The sequence below is a fragment of the Trichomycterus rosablanca genome, chromosome 24, assembly GCF_030014385.1.
Source record: "Trichomycterus rosablanca isolate fTriRos1 chromosome 24, fTriRos1.hap1, whole genome shotgun sequence".
NCBI classification, from domain to species: domain Eukaryota; kingdom Metazoa; phylum Chordata; class Actinopteri; order Siluriformes; family Trichomycteridae; genus Trichomycterus; species Trichomycterus rosablanca.
Window position 1 is genome coordinate 11,754,004 of NC_086011.1, and position 19,054 is coordinate 11,773,057.

The 19,054-nt window shown below is 38.2% G+C and overlaps 1 protein-coding gene across 3 annotated transcripts in view; it reads left to right on the plus strand.

Moving 5' to 3' along the window:
• Positions 1-19,054, plus strand: part of cxxc1b (CXXC finger protein 1b) — a 42,209-nt gene that overhangs the window by 10,278 nt on the left and 12,877 nt on the right. The window contains exons 1-6 of one of the 3 annotated variants that reach the window (XM_062986307.1): positions 13,451-13,588; positions 16,196-16,305; positions 16,392-16,492; positions 16,601-16,728; positions 17,363-17,524; positions 17,617-17,751. In XM_062986307.1, coding sequence (XP_062842377.1) covers positions 13,586-13,588; positions 16,196-16,305; positions 16,392-16,492; positions 16,601-16,728; positions 17,363-17,524; positions 17,617-17,751 — 639 coding nt within the window. In that variant the 5' untranslated portion in view covers positions 13,451-13,585. Of the gene's footprint in view, positions 1-13,450; positions 13,589-16,195; positions 16,306-16,391; positions 16,493-16,600; positions 16,729-17,362; positions 17,525-17,616; positions 17,752-19,054 lie in introns of those variants that run through there. The other 2 variants (XM_062986309.1, XM_062986310.1) reach the window with 2 other exon arrangements.

Below are 19,054 nucleotides of genomic sequence, written 5' to 3' on the forward strand. Positions count from 1 at the left end.
GTATGCTGTATATAAAAAAAAAATCTGTGGCAGGACCAAAATGATTAAGAATATTAAAACGAGAAAAATTTGTCTGAAGGCTTTACAGCTGTAGCCTATGTGTTTGTTGTCATATTGGATTACCTCCAGTTAGGAAAGTGTTAACATCCTTAAAAAAAACACTACTTAAACTATGCCAATTAAATTTAAGTCACTGTCACCTTTATTTAGACAGGGAGGTCAAATGTGAACAAGACACATTTTTTAATGACTACCTGATACACAGAAAAGAAGAATTAAGTCCAATAAAGAACATAAATGACACAGTGACAATGTAACCTCAATAGCTTATATAATAGTTTGTTCCAATTACACTAAGAAAAATAAACTAAACAATAACTTTTCAGGCTTTTCCCCTCTGTGTCTTAATAAATGCAAGAGAATGCAAAGTAATAGGAATAAGAAGAGTAGCATGTTTTTTTAAACCTACTGCCTACTGTGTGGCCTACTGCAATCAGACTAATAATAATAAGATTATTGGATAACAACAGTGTGATTGCCTACTGAAATCACACTAATAATTTAACAATAACTGAACTCAGAGCTTTAAAAACAGTTGGGAGACTTCTTGAGTGTCCCAGTAAGAAAAATGGCCGTACAGTTCACTTACTCAACAATACAGACCACATTAAACAATAAATGCTCATCAAACAACATGCTCTTGATCAGTAAAGTTGTGCAGGTAAATAAATATTTTCTTGAATTTTATGTCCAAACTTATTTTCATTTTTGAGAATTAACTGAGACTAATAAAATAAAATATTATGACGCTGTTTTTAACATATCTAATGTATTTTAGTGTCCTTTGTCTTAACTTGTCTTAACCCTCCTATTACCTTCAAATTTACTAACACCTTTTATCCTTGGGGTCAATTTGACCCCAGCCTCCAGAAAATGATTATAGTTAAAATTGTTACCCAAGTTTGTCACATACTTTATGTCTGTTCGTTGACCACTTAAATAGCCTTTAAACAAAAAAAAAACCACCCCCACCCCCCTTATACATGATGACATTAGCAGCACTAAGTCTACTCTGTTGTTCAAGTGGGGAGACAGACCATAATAACATTTCATTTTTGGAAGGTAGTGTGTTTGCTGGTGGTTGAGAGACAAAAGAAGGGTCAACACTGAGGGTCTCATTCTCATCAGAGGAGGATGCCTCATAATCAGGGTCCTCCTCAACATCATCTTCTGTCTCTATTCGCGGGAACCATATTTTCCTGTCCTCACAGCATGGGAAATATCAAAAATCTCGCGAGGATGATGTTTTCCCCTCCTCCATGTTGTGTGAACTATCAGTGGTTCACGCTCTACTACAATTATGGTTATGTTAGGTTAGGGCTTTAAAGTTTTTTGAAGATTATAAAATTGCATGTCATAGTGACCTCAATATCATCCTAAACGACCAAAACAAATATGTGTAAAATGTTGATATTTCTTATATGTTTCATACAGCTAAAACAGCCTGGGGTCAAATTGACCCTAAAGAACACTGATGCGTACAACATGTGTACAGGACATTGAAAACATATCATCATGTTAATTTTATGTTTACCCAGTTGTTCCCATTAAATTAGGAAAAGTCATTAAATATACACTCTAAGAAGTAATGTGTCATTTTTTCTACACAGCTACTGTGTCCTGCCGTCTGTAACACGCTTTGTGTCATTTCTGGCCCCTTTTAACACAGACACGTGTAAAGTAACCCCAATAGTTAGTCTACACATTTATGTGTAGAACTGTGAGAAAAATATATATTTATTCAATTTTACTTAAATTTGTTGGATAAAACAATGGCATTTATGACTAAAAACATAGATTATTTCACATGTAAGATTAAAAATAAATTAATAAATAAAAATATGCGTTAACCAATCACATTTCTCCTATCAAGTATATCTCAGTGTTTCATGGTTGATTCCCTCTTTTTGGACCATGCAAGGAAAGGAGCAGGATCCGTCCTTATACCCTTATTGGTAAGGTGCAAAAGGAACTAGTATTGAGTATGTTTTATTAATGTTTATTTAGTTCATGTTTATCAGTGTTTTGTTGTGTGTTTTATGAAGTCAAGCAAAGCTATAAAAAGTAGGTTTTAACCCTGTGACCTGTTTTAACAATCGACTTTAATTGACAATTGACTTAGTTAAGTAAAAAAGGAGGCACTGAATTACATTAATATAAACCTAAGTTTGCTTTTCTGTTCCTATTCAGCAATAAATGTTCTGTTAAACCTGACTAGTCTTTCTTTTAATTCGTATTATTTATCGTTAGCTAAATAATTATTATTAATTCTATTATTTATCGTTAGCTAACTGGCTAACCGTTAATTGGACTTTTAGTTTGCTCAAAACGGCACCAAAACAGACTGACTGTGGATAAGGTTACCATAGCAACCCTCTGTGTTTTCAGTGTTCTCAAGGTAACTTACTTAACTGACCCAAATCAAATCAAATCAAAGTTTATTTGTCACATACATAGTCATACACAGTACAACTGGCAGTGAAATGCTTTAGTGACTGCTCCGCCACAGTAATTACAAAAACTACAAAATAGTTAAAAATATATTATACAGAAAATATAGAATGTATATAAAAGTAAGAATATAGAAACATTAGAAAAAAATAACAATATAATTAAAAAGAGCAATTTAAAGTAAAGTGAACATCAGAAGAATTAACAATGTAATTACAAAGGGCAATTTAAAGTGAACAAGTGTGTAAAGTGACAAGTAGTGCAGAAACTGTGCAACATAATGCTACATAATGCTATACAGATGTGATAATATAATAAATACACAAGTACTAATCTATACATATACATACATATACATATAAAACAGTATACACGCATATACTTATATACACATACAGTGTATCACAAAAGTGAGTACACCCCTCACATTTCTGCAAATATTTTATTATATCTTTTCATGGGACAACACTATAGAAATAAAACTTGGATATAACTTAGAGTAGTCAGTGTACAACTTGTATAGCAGTGTAGATTTACTGTCTTCTGAAAATAACTCAACACACAGCCATTAATGTCTAAATAGCTGGCAACATAAGTGAGTACACCCCACAGTGAACATGTCCAAATTGTGCCCAAAGTGTCAATATTTTGTGTGACCACCATTATTATCCAGCACTGCCTTAACCCTCCTGGGCATGGAATTCACCAGAGCTGCACAGGTTGCTACTGGAATCCTCTTCCACTCCTCCATGATGACATCACGGAGCTGGTGGATGTTAGACACCTTGAACTCCTCCACCTTCCACTTGAGGATGCGCCACAGGTGCTCAATTGGGTTTAGTCCATCACCTTTACCTTCAGCTTCCTCAGCAAGGCAGTTGTCATCATGGAGGTTGTGTTTGGGGTCGTTATCCTGTTGGAAAACTGCCATGAGGCCCAGTTTTCGAAGGGAGGGGATCGTGCTCTGTTTCAGAATGTCACAGTACATGTTGGAATTCATGTTTCCCTCAATGAACTGCAGCTCCCCAGTGCCAGCAACACTCATGCAGCCCAAGACCATGATGCTACCACCACCATGCTTGACTGTAGGCAAGATACAGTTGTCTTGGTACTTCTCACCAGGGCGCTGCCACACATGCTGGACACCATCTGAGCCAAACAAGTTTATCTTGGTCTCGTCAGACCACAGGGCATTCCAGTAATCCATGTTCTTGGACTGCTTGTCTTCAGCAAACTGTTTGCGGGCTTTCTTGTGCGTCAGCTTCCTTCTGGGATGACGACCATGCAGACCGAGTTGATGCAGTGTGCGGTGTATGGTCTGAGCACTGACAGGCTGACCTCCCACATCTTCAACCTCTGCAGCAATGCTGGCAGCACTCATGTGTCTATTTTTTAAAGCCAACCTCTGGATATGACGCAGGAACACATGGACTCAACTTCTTTGGCCGACCGTGGCGAGGCCTGTTCCGAGTGGAACCTGTCCTGGAAAACCGCTGTATGACCTTGGCCACCATGCTGTAGCTCAGTTTCAGGGTGTTAGCAATCTTCTTATAGCCCAGGCCATCTTTGTGGAGAGCAACAATTCTATTTCTCACATCCTCAGAGAGTTCTTTGCCATGAGGTGCCATGTTGAATATCCAGTGGCCAGTATGAGAGAATTGTACCCAAAACACCAAATTTAACAGCCCTGCTCCCCATTTACACCTGGGACCTTGACACATGACACCAGGGAGGGACAACGACACATTTGGGCACAATTTGGACATGTTCACTGTGGGGTGTACTCACTTATGTTGCCAGCTATTTAGACATTAATGGCTGTGTGTTGAGTTCTTTTCAGAAGACAGTAAATCTACACTGCTATACAAGCTGTACACTGACTACTCTAAGTTATATCCAAGTTTTATGTCTATAGTGTTGTCCCATGAAAAGATATAATGAAATATTTGCAGAAATGTGAGGGGTGTACTCACTTTTGTGATACACTGTACATATGTCCACATATATACACATACATATACATATAAATTAGGTTGTGCACATTGTGTAAATTGGTCCTAAATGCTATTTTCATTGAGGACTCGAATAGCTTGGGGGAAAAAGCTTCTTCTCATCCTCTCCGTTTTGGCTTTTAGAGCACGAAAACGCTTCCCAGATCGTAACAAAGAAAACAGTCCATTACTGGGATGACTGAGGTCCTTTACTATCCTCCTGGCCCTTGTCCAGCACCGTTTCCTGTATATGGACTGCAGGTCAGGAAGCTCAGTCCGGATTATGCGTTCAGCTGAACGCACCACCCTCTGTAGGGCCTGCCTATCCTGCTTGGTGCTGTTTCCGAACCAGGTTGTGATGTTTCCCGTTATGATCGATTCAATGGTGCAGGTGTAGAAGTTACGAAGCACCTTGGATGGTAGTTTGAAGTCCCTCAAGCATCTGAGGTGATAAAGACGCTGACGGGCCTTCTTTGCCAGCGCAGTGGTGTGGCAAGACCATGACAGGTCCTCAGAGATGTGAACTCCAAGGTACTTGAAATTGTCTGCTCTTTCCACTGCGGTGCCACTGATCATAACGGGGTGATAGTTCCTCTTATGCTGCAGTCCACTATCAGCTCCTTTGTCTTGCTGACGTTGAGGAGGAGATTGTTATCCTGGCACCAGTCCTCCAGGTGTTTAATCTCCTCTAGGTAGGCCCTCTCATCGTTGTTAGAGATCAGGCCCACCACAACAGTGTCGTCAGCAAACTTGACAATGGTAGAGCTGGAAGTGGCCACATAGTCATGTGTGTACAGTGAGTACAGCAGGGGGCTCAGGACACAGCCCTGGGGTGCGCCAGTGCTAAGGGTGAGTGTGGGTGAGATGTGTTTTCCTACCCGCACAGCTTGTGTTCTGTCCGTCAAAAAGTTAGAGATCCAGTGACACAAGGATGGATGAAGTCCCAGGTTCTCCAACTTGATGGTTAGTTTAGAGGGGATAATCGTGTTAAATGCTGAGCTGTAGTCAACAAACAGCATTTTAACATAAATACCCCTCCCAGCGTCCAGGTGTGATAATGTGGTGTGAAGGAGGTAGGTGATGGCATCGTCTGTGGAACAATTGTGGTGGTATGCAAACTGTAAAGGGTCCATAGAGTCCGGAAGTGATGAAGTGATGAAGTCTCTGATGATCCTCTCGAAGCACTTCATCACGACTGATGACCTATTGAGACTGTGTGATTACAGTGATTAAGTAACATTATTTAAGTTAAATCTCAATATGAAAGCGAATTTTAATCATTTTAACATTTTTAGCTTGTTTTAGCTCAGTTAGTTTTACTGAATCGGTTCTTTTAAATCATCCGTTTAAACAGGGCTCTCAAGTTTTCAAGTTTGCTTGGAGTGAGACGGGGGGAGGGGCAGTGGTGGTTATTCTGGTAATATAAAGAACAGTGGTGGTTATTCTGTCCCTCTGTGTGTGTTTGTGTTTATGAGTGATGATGTGTGTTGTAAGTGTTTGTGGCAGATTTTAATGCCTTGTTGACCGATATTGGGGGCTCCCATTTAAAGCACTGTGGTTCAATATCAGCCATTTTCACGGTCATGATGGATGACATGTTCCTGGCTTTGGTTTTATTAAGCCCCACCATAGAAAAAAACTCTCTCTGCATCTGCATTTGAATGTGGCAGAACTAATACCAGTTTGGCAATCGTAGACAGCCTCAGAAATCTGCTCATACCAGTCACCTTTGAAAAAAATGAACCAAGGAAGCCTAATTACACTCCTACATATTTTTATTTTATATTTTGCAGTTATTAAGTTGCTCATGTCAGTGGGTGTGTACTGAGTATAGGTCTTATACAAAGAGTAGGAAAACTATAGTGACTATAGTAACTAATGAAAGATTAAAATAAATGATAAAGATATTACCTGAAGATCCTGACGGTTCTCCTCCACCTCCAGCTCGTCTACAACTATGTGCACAGACCTCACCCAGCAACAAGAAATTCTATTTTCTGATTAACTGAAAAATTCTATTTTCTGATTGGCTGAGAAATTCTATTTTCTGATTGGCCGGTAGGTCGCTAATTCAAGACAGCTGTAGGAGCGCAGCGTAGTCTGCCTTTGATTCGTAGGATAGGATATAGTTATTTCTGTTCATCATTTCTCAGCGTGAGAAATGCCATGTGTGGCGTGTGAGCGTGAATGCGTGTGTCTCACTCTCAATGCGTGAGACTTGAGAACCCTGCGTTTAAACGAATCGAAAAAACTGAATCGATTGATTCATTAGGACTGTTAAGAGGCTGAGTTCATTCATAAGAATCGAAAGTTTGACTCCTTAATCACAGCTGCTTATTTGGCTCACATTCCACATTAAACAATACAACAGTGGATGCCTGGATGTAAATGCTAAACTACTTAAGGTGGAACGAAAACTTCAAATAATTAGTTAACTCAAATATCACAGTCATAACTTGCATGAACTCAGAGAACTAATGTTATTTTTATTATTTATCCACGGTTCTTTAAATCGAATCGAATCGTTAGCAACATTGCCTAACATCATTAGCATTAAAGCTGGTAGTGGTGGATATATTTAGGGTAAGGCAACTAATTAAATAATAAAACTCCTCCAAAATTCATCATCCGATTTACTTTATTCTGGTAAAGGAAACATTTTAGCTTGTATTCTGTAACTGTAGTTTTCAAGTGACTTGTTTAATAATTTGTTAAACAGCCTATGTGAATAATTAGACAGCTGATGACAAATTTGGAGCAATATTAGTTGTTAGCTGATTACTCATTTGGTTGGTTAAATAATGTTATTCAAAATATTAAATGTTGTAAATGTTTAATTCAGGTAATATTTTGTATTGTGTACACAAGACAGAGAGAATCACAGCACCTTGTAATGATATTTTTTTTGTCTTTCTTTTAGGACAGAGAAACAGATGTTTTACGAGTTCTTGCAACCATCTTTAAGAATGGAAAAGAACACAAAAGAAACTGCATTTGAATATTTAAAAGTGTGTTTGGGCCTTTACTATTTAGCCATCTGTACTTTCAATCCATTCTTAATCCATTATTCATTACAAATTATTGAATATTTAAATACGTTTTTGTACCTTTACTGTTAAACTGTTTGTAATCTTGTTTTAATTTATTACTTGTCACAAAAAAATTTATTTAAACATTTGTAATATTATACAGTAAAATAAAATGGCTACAATTTTTTACACCTGTTTCCATTTGTATTAGTCTTTATTTTACCCATTTTTTTGATTACACATAATCAACACACATTGTGTGCTGAACAACACATTGTGTGTGTTAATTATCCTGACACAGTGGGTGTGCAAAAACAGAATAACACATTTACTGTGTTTAAATCAACACAGTATGTGTCGTCCCTGAGCACACTCATCACGTGTTGAAATTCCACACAGTGTGTGTCATTTTTGACACGTCTTTTGTAGACGGTTTTCCATCCACCAACTTTTTGCAAAGTTTGAAAATGCGCATTAAAAAACCTGGATGGAAAAGCTCAAAATTCGAAAAAAGACCCAAATATCGCAAAAAAAGTTTTCACGCTTGAACGAGGTGGAAAAGTCAGAATATCGCATCGCCGAAATGCGAAAAAGGGGGGTGGAAACGGGTTTTGCGAATAAACGATGACGTTTCAAGCTCTAAGTCACAGACACACACACACACACACGCATTTATACTGTCAACGTGTGTAAGGTGTGATGTTTTAAAGACTACATCATGTGCGCTGCCGAGAGAGCCAACACATACATCACGAATCAACAACTGGTCATCCAGAAGTGCCTGCAAAACAATCGATGGCTATCCCGATTTACATAGTCCCTGTACCCGACTGCTGGGGGGAGGATTCCCAGCTAACACAGAACGTTCCCGTAACGTTAGATTTTGGTTCCCCTATGGTTATTTTTAGGGAACCATCCCATAACGTTATGGGAACGTTCTATTTTCGTTAAAAAAATTAGCGCTGTTCCCGAAACGTTCCGGGAACTATGAAACCTAAAGTTCTCTCATGTTTTTATGAGAACTAACAGAGAACGTTAGGTAAAGCTTGTATAAGGTTTTATTTCTTATGTGTTTAAAGTAACGTTCCAGTAACGTTCCCGGAAGGTTTTCTTATGATCTTTCAAGTTTTTTGGTAGGAACTTACCAAAAAAACAGCCTTTTGCTTGGGACGGTCCATGTAGATCAACCTTTACTTACAAGTACCAACTATAAAACTATGAAACCTAACGTTCTCTCATGGTTTTATGAGAACTAACAGAGAACGTTTGGTAAAGCTTGTATAAGGTTTTATTTCTTATGTGTATAAAGTATCGTTCCAGTAACGTTCCCGGAAGGTTTCTAAGTTAACCCAGCTAGCACAATCATCTGCCCCAGTTCCCACTTTTCTATCGGCACAGTCGGCCGAGTGTCAGAATCGGCCAGAATCAATGTAGCCAGATCCGGCCCAGTTGTTACCACAGCTGGGTTTGGCTGGTGCTCGTAGAAACGCGTGCGCGCCGACGCTGGTTGTCCGGCTGTGGCCCAGCGTCCAGTCTCTGATTCAGCGGCGGCAGAACGAGCGTCACCATAGCAACAGTGCGACGCGAGCCGTTGAAGAAGAGGAATCGTTCGTTCGTGTGAGGTAAATAAACATTTAATCTTAACAACTTTTTACTTAGTAAAATGTAAGCAGAAAGTATATTAATGAGTTTTGGATTAAGATAGAGAACAATTTGGAAATGGAAACTGTTTATGGTAATGTTATCTAGTGAGTTTCAGGTTAACTGGTAGTCTGAACTGAAACACTTCAGGTAACGTTAGCTAAAAGGCTAACAGTTTCTAGCATTAGACAACAGCTGCTAAATAATTAAAGTTCATTGAATACTGTGGATAACGTAAACTTAAAAGCTACAATAAGCAACAAGAACAACAACAACAATAATAGTAATACAATAATAAGCAACAGACGACCTACCATCTCTGACTACATCCACAAGGTGGACCAACAAAGCAGGTGTGTATAATTTAAGAGTGGACAGTGAGTGGACACGGTATTTGAAAACTCCAGCAGCGATGCTGTGTCTGATCCAGTCATATAAGCACAACACACAGTAACACACCACCAACCACGTCAGTGTCACTGCAGTGCTGAGAATGATCCACCACCTAAATAATACCTGCTCTGAGGTGGTCATGTGGAGGTCCTGACTATTGAAGAATAAGGTAAAAGGGGGCTAACAAAGTATGCAGAGTAACTGATGGACGACAGTGGAACTGTAGAGCTACAAAGTGCACCTATAGATAGATAACTTTATTAATCCCATAGGGAAAGTCAGTAAATGGTTAGTAAACTATATGGTTAGTGGAGCTGATAGAAAAAGAGTATACATACAAAGAGGTGGTTTTAATGTTATGGCTGATCGTATATAATTTTATAACCCAAAGATTGTCCCTTGTATTTTTTGTAGATATTCAAGTGTCCACTACCATCACTGAGCCACATTTGCTTATTCACCTCTCATACATGAGTAAAAACTATGAACACTACTCTGCAGCATCTAACAGCCGGTGTAGATCATCAGCCAAGGTCACAAGATCCAGCAAGAAGGTTCTGGGTTCGATCCCCAGGTGGGGCGGTCTGGGTCATTTCTGTGTTGTTTGCATGTTCTCCCCATGTCCGCGTAGGTTTCACCCGGGTGCTCCGGCTCCCTCCCACAGTCCAAAGACATGCAAGTGAGGTGAATTGGAGACACTAAATTGTTCATGACTGTGTTTGATATAACCTTGAGAACTGATGAATCTTGTGTTATGAGTAACTACCGTTCCTGTCATGAATGTAACCAAAGTGCAAAACATGAGGTTAAAATCCTAATAAACAAACAAACAGTACTTCTTTATATTGTGTGTATATATATATATATATATATATATATATATACAGTGTATCACAAAAGTGAGTACACCCCTCACATTTCTGCAAATATTTTATTATATCTTTTCATGGGACAACACTATAGACATGAAACTTGGATATAATTTAGAGTAGTCAGTGTACAGCTTGTATAGCAGTGTAGATTTACTGTCTTCTGAAAATAACTCAACACACAGCCATTAATGTCTAAATAGCTGGCAACATAAGTGAATACACCCCACAGTGAACATGTCCAAATTGTGCCCAAATGTGTCGTTGTCCCTCCCTGGTGTCATGTGTCAAGGTCCCAGGTGTAAATGGGGAGCAGGGCTGTTAAATTTGGTGTTTTGGGTACAATTCTCTCATACTGGCCACTGGATATTCAACATGGCACCTCATGGCAAAGAACTCTCTGAGGATGTGAGAAATAGAATTGTTGCTCTCCACAAAGATGGCCTGGGCTATAAGAAGATTGCTAACACCCTGAAACTGAGCTACAGCATGGTGGCCAAGGTCATACAGCGGTTTTCCAGGACAGGTTCCACTCGGAACAGGCTTCGCCAGGGTCGACCAAAGAAGTTGAGTCCACGTGTTCGGCGTCATATCCAGAGGTTGGTTTTAAAAAATAGACACACGAGTGCTGCCAGCATTGCTGCAGAGGTTGAAGACGTGGGAGGTCAGCCTGTCAGTGCTCAGACCATACGCCGCACACTGCATCAACTCGGTCTGCATGGTCGTCATCCCAGAAGGAAGCTGATGCACAAGAAAGCCCGCAAACAGTTTGCTGAAGACAAGCAGTCCAAGAACATGGATTACTGGAATGCCCTGTGGTCTGACGAGACCAAGATAAACTTGTTTGGCTCAGATGGTGTCCAGCATGTGTGGCGGCGCCCTGGTGAGAAGTACCAAGACAACTGTATCTTGCCTACAGTCAAGCATGGTGGTGGTAGCATCATGGTCTTGGGCTGCATGAGTGTTGCTGGCACTGGGGAGCTGCAGTTCATTGAGGGAAACATGAATTCCAACATGTACTGTGACATTCTGAAACAGAGCATGATCCCCTCCCTTCGAAAACTGACTAACATCCACCAGCTCCGTGATGTCATCATGGAGGAGTGGAAGAGGATTCCAGTAGCAACCTGTGCAGCTCTGGTGAATTCCATGCCCAGGAGGGTTAAGGCAGTGCTGGATAATAATGGTGGTCACACAAAATATTGACACTTTGGGCACAATTTGGACATGTTCACTGTGGGGTGTACTCACTTATGTTGCCAGCTATTTAGACATTAATGGCTGTGTGTTGAGTTATTTTCAGAAGACAGTAAATCTACACTGCTATACAAGTTGTACACTGACTACTCTAAGTTATATCCAAGTTTCATTTCTATAGAGTTGTCCCATGAAAAGATATAATAAAATATTTGCAGAAATGTGAGGGGTGTACTCACTTTTGTGATACACTGTATATATAGTTTACTTTTATAATTATTATTCTTATATGCAATTATATGGTATTTTCTATGTATAGTATTCATATAGCTGTCATTTTGGTTCACTTTTGTAATTGGTCTTATTTATAATATTCTGATTATTATTATTATACTACTTGCTGCAATTATCTTAATAAAATACTTTCTACTGCACAATCTGTAGTTAATCTGTAGCATCTGTAGTTAATCTGTAGCATAAATCTACTATTTTATCTATGAGGATGTGAAAGGAGAAGAAAACGGTAAATAAATGGTATCGTAGTGTTTCGGGGGCTATTCCGGCCCAGTTATGGGAGAGTCGGCGGAGATCTGGCACCCGGATTTGGGCCAGTGTATTTGGCCCGATTCTGGGCAGTCATTTAAAAAGAGTCAGAGCCGACACGGGCTGCCGGTGTTACCGGAGTGTTATTGCAAGGTTGTCTAAAGTTTTCAATAATTTAAAGGTTAGTACAAGGTTCCCTTAAGGTTTCAATAATTTTAAGGTTACGGGAACGTTAGGGGAACGTTCCCACAACTATAATGCACAACCAAACGGGAACGTTCTATTTCCGTAAAGAAAACTTTCCTGGGGAACCAAAGGGCAACCAAAATGATCTGTTCCCAGAACGTTCTGGGAACCAAAAACTAACGTTCCCGGAACGTTCTGGGAACCAAAAATTGTTAGCTGGGTTGGAATGTGTGTAGCATCCAGTGCACCGTACACCTGTGGTATGTGGTGCGCTGCGTAATTACGCTGCGCTATTTCTTCTGCCTCCTGCGCATTTGGTAATACGACGTAATGTTTAATTAGTTTTGATGTTATTGCTTGGCATACAGCGTATACACTACGGTGAACTGTTGTTACGCTCACGCCGAACGTCTCGCCCACTACTACTTATACAAGGCAATAGCAATCCTCTTTTCAGTTGGCACGGATGGCCGGTGACTGTAAACTTTTGGCTCTCCAGATGACCCGATCATGGTGCATAGCCCATCAAAGGCTGATTTTGACATTCTAGATCCAAAGTTCGTCTGATGGTTCTGCACAATGTGCTCCGAAAATTGTTTAGTGCGTTTACGTTCCCAGATGTGAGGTGAACGTCGCCGTGGCACAGAGATTTGAGCCCACATTAGACGGGCCATTGCTCGTTCTGCCCGACGTCTCTCACGTCATGTAAAGGTTTTTTCGCATAACTGTAGTTGATGGAAATGCAGCATTTTCCGCTTTTTTTTCTGCCGATATTTCATAAATGCGCATTACACTTGCGAAACGTTTGGATGGAAACCCGGTTTATGAAGCCAAAAAAATTATGTCAATCATTTATTTAAAGACGTTAAACATTGAATGGGGTCAAATTGAACCCAAATGTAATAGGAGGGTTAATAGAGGGGTACTACTAGTTATTTGGTTACATTTGTTTGTAAAAACAACATTAAAGACGTATTTTAAATCCACGCTCCAGTTCAGTAGGTGGCAGTAATAAAACTTTCAATTCTTCAAAGCATTAAATTAGGAGCTCTGCTTCCGGGTGCTCTCACTAGTGTGAGTTGAATGATCTCGATGTGTTTAAGTTTGGAATGGATTCAAAGAAAACAAATTTGTTGATTTAATAGCTGAAATCACAAAAGATGTATTGCGGAACGTGATTAGCCACCCAGTCAGCTTCAAATCAGCTTCAACGCGGTGAGAGACGATGGTATGTGATGTAGCTACCGCTAACAATTATCAAGAATTAAACGATATTCTATAGATTATCACAACGCACTAATTCAACATTAACTTTAAATTTTTAATTATTAAAATGAGATTTTATAAGGTAGTTCTGCATGCTGTTTGTAGATGTAACCGATTAGCGTGCTTTATTTTTTTTAATTATTTGATTATTTTTAATTTTGTCGTCAGCCAATCAGGCTATACGTTTTAGAGCTAATATTCCGCTTTGACTGCTTAAGTACAAACATATATTGTATTCTGACAACAGTTGAACCATGGCCTGACGACTTTAGGGGATAATCGCTTTGTTGCAAAGTCCTCAAGTCATCAGCACTGAATGCGGGAGTAGTGTAGTCATTACGGTACCTGGCCGCGTTGGAAAAAAATATATCAGTTAAGAAGAAAATAAAGCTTTTTAAAGAACTAAAGCTTTGTAGTCAATTGTTTAAAAAATATAAATGCTTGTAGCTTTAATACACTTCAGCTTGAGACCCCTGTTGGAAAAAATCTTGCATAAGGCAAGCCCATCAAAGAAAAAGAACAAAAGGCTTATATATATAAGCACACACAGCTGTAATAAGAAATATTCAGCTCGCCTTAAGTTATGATGATGTGTATTGAATGAGTAAATCCCATCATAGATTTTCTAAGAGTCAAGTCTGGTAACTGAAAAGGCCACTCCAGGAATTATTCCTTAACCAAGCTTTGATTGACTTGGTAGGGTGCTTGGATCATTGTCTTGCTGTAAAGTTTACTTATCAAGGTTCATTTTCACCACAGACGTCCTCAGATACTTTTGTTTTTCTGTGAATCCATGATGGCAGTCACACGGTCATGATTGTCAGTGTCTGCAAAAAAAAACATTCTCACATTATCATGGATCCTCCTTAAAAGTTCGACCTTATGTATTACATTTTCTGGTAATAAACCTTGTTTTTCCTTCTCTAGACAAACCACAGATCCATGTAGCCAAAGAGTTCAAGTTTTAAGTCGTTACCATGCGCTAAGTGACATGCGCTATGGAGTCTGTTAACACTTTTGTATTAATCTTTATCAAGTCATTTGCAACGCACTGGTTTTTGTCTGTTGTCCTGACGAGATTGCTAAGGATTCTGGACAAAATTTTGGGCTTTCTACTTTGGCCAGACGATGGTTTTACTGCTGTGGCATAAGTTTGAAACTTCTTGAAATTGTAAAACTTTGATACTCCTAATAGTGTCTGTAAAATGTTCAAGGTCTTGGAAACCAAAAAAAGATCTCTTAGCTTTTGTGACTCCTGAGTTTTCACTATGGTTGCAACACACCTTGAACACTTATACATGATAGCTAAGGCCCTACCTAACAATATTTGATAGATAGATAGATAGATAGATAGATAGATAGATAGATAGATAGATACTTTATTGATCCTTTGCAGGAAATTTCTTTGTTACAAAGAAATTTGTTCTTCTTTGTTGTAAAGTTTTGGCGAGAAAAGTTGTGCCTCACAGAATGCTGGGATTGCCTTCACCACCAAGGAAGCATTGGATGCTCCCTCGTTATTCAGTCAGTTTATTGCTTAAATTAAGGCACCTTAGTAGGCAGTATGTTAAGGCGTCTAAGAATCTCAGGAGCGTGTGTATTTGCTGTATCATCTGATAAAGACTTCTGATGACAACTAGGGATGTCATTTATCAGGGATGCTTAACTCATTCAACTAAAAAAGACTTCTGATAACAACTAGAAATGTCAGTTATTAGGGATGCTTAACTGATACCCGACAAAGTCATTGTTTGATCAATGCTGGTTGGTAAAAATGTTTTAAATTAATTTCCAACAGCTGGCACTTGAAATGAATTAATACCTGTACTTAATAATCGTAACAGCTGTACTTAGCAGCTGGTATTATATTAAAGCTTCTTTTGATAATGAGTGTAGGTAGTTTTATACCTTGTTATTGAAAAATGATGCAAAATGTACACATCATTTTTTAATTGATCAAGATTTAACTTTTTGGACTAAACTGCTGATGTGCAAATATTCTCAGATTAAGGTGTGCAAAGCTGGTAGGGGCATATCCAAAGAACTGACAGATGTCTGTAATTAAAGCAATGCTAAACTCAGGGCACTGATGGTTAATGTTTGTGGTTATGTTCTGTCTTGATTTTCTTCCAAAATATTTCTGATGTATGTCTCAATAATGCTACTGTCACATACTAGATAGATAAATAGATACTTTATTTATCCAGAGGGAAATTATTGTTTTTTTTATATTTTTCTTCTTATTATTATTATTACCTTTATTATTATTTATATTGTTTTTATTATTATTATTATTTATGTTTTATTAATAATAATAATAACTTATTGTTATTATTATCTGTGGCAAGTTCTAAAATGGATACTGATCATTCCCAGTCTGTTTCTGTCTATTACATCTGTAGCTTCACTTATGTAATTTAGAAAATTACTAGACATAAGTAATATAGTATGCAGATAGTTTTTATTTATTTATTTTATTATATGTTAGTAGTAGTGTTATTAGTAGTATTGTTATTAATGTTTTTGTAAAGTTTACTGTTGATGCTCTGCTGTTTTTGGTCTCCACAAGGACAATCAAGTATCTGATATGGACCAGACAGGTGCCATGCACTTTATGGAAGAGGAGAATGCACCTCTGTACTGCATCTGTAGGAAGCCAGACATCAACTGTTTTATGATGTAAGATTATTGTACATTCAACTGTGATGTAACTTGCAGTTCCCTTATTGCTAAGCACTGACTAGCTGGTAATAATTCCTGTTTAGTGGCTGTGACAACTGTAATGAGTGGTTTCATGGACACTGCATAAATGTGACTGAGAAAATGGCAAAGGGAATCAGAGAATGGTACTGCCAAAAGTGTCAAGGTAAGTGACATTTTATACCTGTGTCAAAAACGTATAACCACATACTTATTTTTAATATTCCTGTCAAAATAACTGTAGTACTAACACACATGTTTACCTGTCACACAGACATTGATCCATCTCTTGAGTTAAAATACCGGACAAAGAAGCCACGGGAAAAAGCAATTGAACACGAAAGAGTAGAAAAACCATTCAGTACTCCAGAATTTAGGCTTGATAAGCGCCGTGGTTCTAAAGTGAGTATTTATAACATTGCATTTCTGGCTTATTTTGATCACTCTTTAACAACTGTCGTTTTCCATGGGTGTCTAGATAACAGTAATACAATAAAATGTTTGTTTATGTAAAGTTATACTTTTTGCTGTTGGTGGTGTTTTATATTTTGTAATAAATAAAAAAAAAGAAAATACAGTTACTATACCATAATGAGAAATATGTTGTATTTGTACACCAAACAATAATTTCTGCTTTGGAAAAACACTACAAAGTCCAATAATTTTTTCTCGGAGTGTTTTAAACATTTAAAGTGCTTTTAAACCTAAACATTCTCTGCTGCAAGGTCCAGAGGCATCTCACACACATACACCTCTCTGCCCATAGATACAGATGCATTGTAGAACATAAAGGATTATGGAATTATGGAAAGTGATGAATATCTAGTGTTTTGTGTTGTGTAGTGCTTTGTAATGGTGGTGGTGAAGTAATCACAAAATATTAATAAAAAAAATATATATATTTTTTATATATATTAAAACTGTAACAGTACTATCTGTATTCTATCTGTGCATGTTCAAAATTGTCATACAATGCACACATATGCAAAAAAATAGTCTAAGAATTTGTGTTTTGTTTGTGTGTCGTGACTGTGAGTGTCAGGTTAAACGATCAGCACGTATGTGTGGGGAGTGTGAACCCTGCAGACGCAATGAAGACTGTGCGCAGTGTGACTTCTGCAAAGACATGAAAAAGTTTGGAGGCCCAAACAAGATTCGGCAAAAATGCCGACTTAGGCAATGTATAGTTCGTGCAAGGGTAATTGCTTGAACTGCTTTCAGTAAGTCAGTTATATGTCCAGTTGTTAGATGTGAAACATCTTTATTTTTGCCTTTTAACAATTTCTGTAGAAAATGCTTCGGGTTCGGGATGAGGAGTTTTCCTTGCGTGAGAGGAGGGAAAACATACACAGAAGCAGGCAATATTCCGATGATTATGACGATAGTGAGGTGGAGCTGTTTCATCAATCCAAGGACCAAAATATGGTAATGCAATGGATAAGTTACTATGGTTAAATTATTGTGCAACAGGTTTTATGTGGTCTTCCACAGTTATTGAAAAATCTGTCAATTATTAGGATATTTGAGATAATGACAATGTACACTCTAAATTTGTTTGTTTAATTTTTCTCTTACTGCTTAATTCCAATCAGTACTATGCCACCTGGAGTCATTAAATGCAAGGAAGAAATACACCCTAAACAGGGTGTCAATCCATCAGTCACCACCAGACACTCAGCAGCCAGTCTACCTTGCATGTATTTTTGTAGGTGAAAGAAAATGCATGCAGACATGGGTGGACATGGCACACTTTAAATAGACAGTGACTGGAGGTTAGGATTTAACTTGGGTTTCCAGGACTGTAATGCTGTGCTGCTCCCACACTAACCTGCTGAATAATGAGCAGCATCAAAAACAATGTGAAAAAGGATAGAAGAGAATAAAACAGAGTGGGATAATAATTTAGGCCTGACCCTATCCAAAACAGTGTATAACTGCAGATATAGACAGTCAATTTACTAAGAATGCTCAGTCATAAACCCATACCATGATTAGACCACACAATTCAGCAGATCAAACCATGATGTCCAAATGTGGCATCCACCACTTCAAAATCACCCCCACCCCACCAATGTGCGAGACATGCCACTCTAATTATTAAACACATACTAACCGAATGGCCTAGATACCTTTGAGAGACACCAACAAGATCATGCCTCAGAAGTTCTCGGATTCCTTGCCCCAACAGGACTGAAAACACAGGTCTGTTTTTATCAGACATATGCTTTATCAAGCATTAACGAACATTGAAATCCAATGAGCTACCTTACTGCCATGAACATTACCAATGTGTTAACATGGAGTTGAACTCACAAAGAAAAATTCACATTTAAATAAGGATTTGACTTAACTGCAAGAAAAGCATGCATGTCTGCAGAAATTACTGCCTTGACCGCAGACAAATAAAACAGTGCAAAGCCTTACAAAATTTGCATAAGGGCCAGTGATACGGCAAACAATGCATTGGTACTGGATACATTTCAACAGTAATTGAAAGTGATCAGTCCATAAATATACTGTTTAAAAAAAAATCATACACTTATGTTTTGTCTGTTAATAACTATAAAATAAAAACTGCTAATTGTTGTAACAAGAAATTTCTTATTTGCATTTGCCATTAAAATGCAGTCAGGTTTTGTTGATGGGCAGATGAAATGCTGTGCTTCTTATTTTGTTTTGACACATTCACATCTACCCCATTAATGAAATGAATTAAGGCAGTGAAGTT